The 2,063-nt window shown below is 53.9% G+C and overlaps 1 protein-coding gene across 1 annotated transcript in view; it reads left to right on the top strand.

Moving 5' to 3' along the window:
* The window catches only part of LRRC2 (leucine rich repeat containing 2), a 16,677-nt gene that overhangs the window by 1,481 nt on the left and 13,133 nt on the right, over positions 1 to 2,063 (top strand). The window contains 1 exon segment of the mRNA XM_006914909.1: positions 721 to 928. Within this exon segment, the coding sequence (XP_006914971.1) occupies positions 721 to 928 (208 nt within the window).

The following is a 2,063-nucleotide window of genomic DNA, read 5'->3' as shown; positions in this document are numbered from 1 at the left end:
AGCCCATCACGTGCTAAACACTGTTCCGACGACTTAATTGGCATCCAGGGGCAGCAAAACGTGGTCCATAGTCATCATCAAGCTCATGATCAAGTTGGGGGGGATGAGGAACAAATGTGGAAAATTATGAAATGATAGGTCAGAAAATTAGCAACAAGAAGGGACTGAGAGGCGAAGGGTCCTGAGCCAGCTCCGGTGTCTGAGTGGACCTGGAGTCACGAATACCAGGTTCACCTACGGAGGTGAAATTTCCCAAGGTGGCTGATGGATGACCTTCTAAAGTCGGGTATTTCATAAACTGGGGCTGCCTACACATACCTACCCAAACGTTCTTGAAAGATCGGCGAATTCTCGTGGCCTTGCATTTTCAAAAAACTTGGGTTGGCACCACATGCTACCCAAGGAAATTGTAATTAGTCAAATGCACAGGTAATCCGGGGAGGAAATTTGGCCGGGAATTCCTTTCGACTCGCCTCCTCTACTTTTTTAGTCAAGTTGCTAATATTTCACAACTCTCGGGGTTTAAGGGTTTCTTCTACATTCCTCACCGCGGAGGAAATAAGAAAGGGGAGCTGGGCGAAAGTGGGGGGCGCGGTAAATCGCGGTCCGCGCGAAGGACCGCACCCAAGCCCGCACCCAAGCCCGCACCCAGGCGGCCTTCTCCAGGCGGGGGATGGCGATGACCCGGACAGTAACTGCGGCCTCTGCTGGGCGTTCTAGGATAAAGCAGGAGTGGGACTTCGTGGCGGAGTGCAGAAAGAAAGGCGTCCCCCAGGCCGTGTACTGTAAGAATGGCTTCGTAGACACGAGCGCGAGGCTTCTGGAAAAGATCGAAAGGAATTCTCTCCTAAAGCAGAGTCCACTTTCCAAGGAGAGAGACAAACGGAGCAGCGCGTTTGTGTTTGAACTTTCGGGGGAGCACTGGCAGGTGAGTCCACGTGTATCCTCTACCTGCAGCCGGCGGCCGCTGCGTGCAGTGCGGCGGTTGGTGTCCGCTGCCCAGGTGAGCTCACGGCCTTGACCGTGGCCGCGTGAGCCTCCCGCTTGAGGGGATCTGCTCCGAACCGGGTCTTCTCGTCTCCTCCTCCCTGCAAGGCAGCGGAGTCCTGGGAAGAGCAGCGGGGTCCACTTGGATCCCCTCCCAGGCTGGATCCAGGATGCACAGCCTTGAAAATGCTTCGAGCTGCTGCCTTTCCTCCAGACATTTAAAATACACGCTTGCCCACACCCCTCTTTTTTAAAACCAGTGGAGCCTTTCACTAAGCTAACTCCCCGCAGTGGGTGGTGACTTTGCTGACCTGTCACTGGGTGTGGAGCAGCAGCAGAATTTCCTCAGACAGCTAGCCGGGCTTCCTGAGGTCCTGAGGTCAGGACCAAGATGTCCCCACGTTCTTTCCCCAAGTGCTCACAGGTACTTTCTGCGCTCGCTCCCCTCAACCTGCTGCTTTGCTTGGAGAGGCATGTCCAGGGTTGCCCGTGACCTGCCCGCTCCAGGTCGGGGTGGCATCTGGGTGTGCCACAGGTGGGCGAACTCAGGCTATTGTCTGTTTCGGTGTGACGAGGTTCTCTGGGACTTGCCCTCCATCTCTGCGGAGCCTGGGGTCAGCTCCCTTGTGACCCAGCTCTTCATTTGTCTCAGCTGCAGGAGGACACCACCCGATGTGCTGTGGGGTTGCAGTCAGATCAGGAGGGGCCAGGGTGGTTTGCCCGGGGCTGGGTGCCAGGCTGGGTGCCAGGGGCGGTTGCACAGGGCCCTGTGCTTGGTCGAATGCTCTGCTGTCACTGTCTTGAAATTCTTAATAATTTTTAGCAAGGGGCCTGCATTTTTCATTTTACACTAAGTGACTCATTTCAACGTCTTTGAATTTTGGTTTCCTCTTTCAACGGGTCTGAGTAATGCCCACTCTGCTTATCTTACGGGACTAATGTGAAATCATATTCGAGGTGAAAATTCTTTTATAAGTTAAAAGTTCAACCTGTGTATCCAATAGCAATGATCATAAAGCACATCATAAGTACTGACTGTCAAGCAAAGGGGTCACCGGACTTTCTGACTGCCACCT

The sequence above is a fragment of the Pteropus alecto genome, unplaced genomic scaffold (genome assembly GCF_000325575.1).
Source record: "Pteropus alecto unplaced genomic scaffold, ASM32557v1 scaffold156, whole genome shotgun sequence".
Lineage (NCBI taxonomy): Eukaryota > Metazoa > Chordata > Mammalia > Chiroptera > Pteropodidae > Pteropus > Pteropus alecto.
The sequence above is the reverse complement of the archived record's forward strand: the minus strand, read 5'-3'. Positions and strand labels throughout refer to the sequence as shown.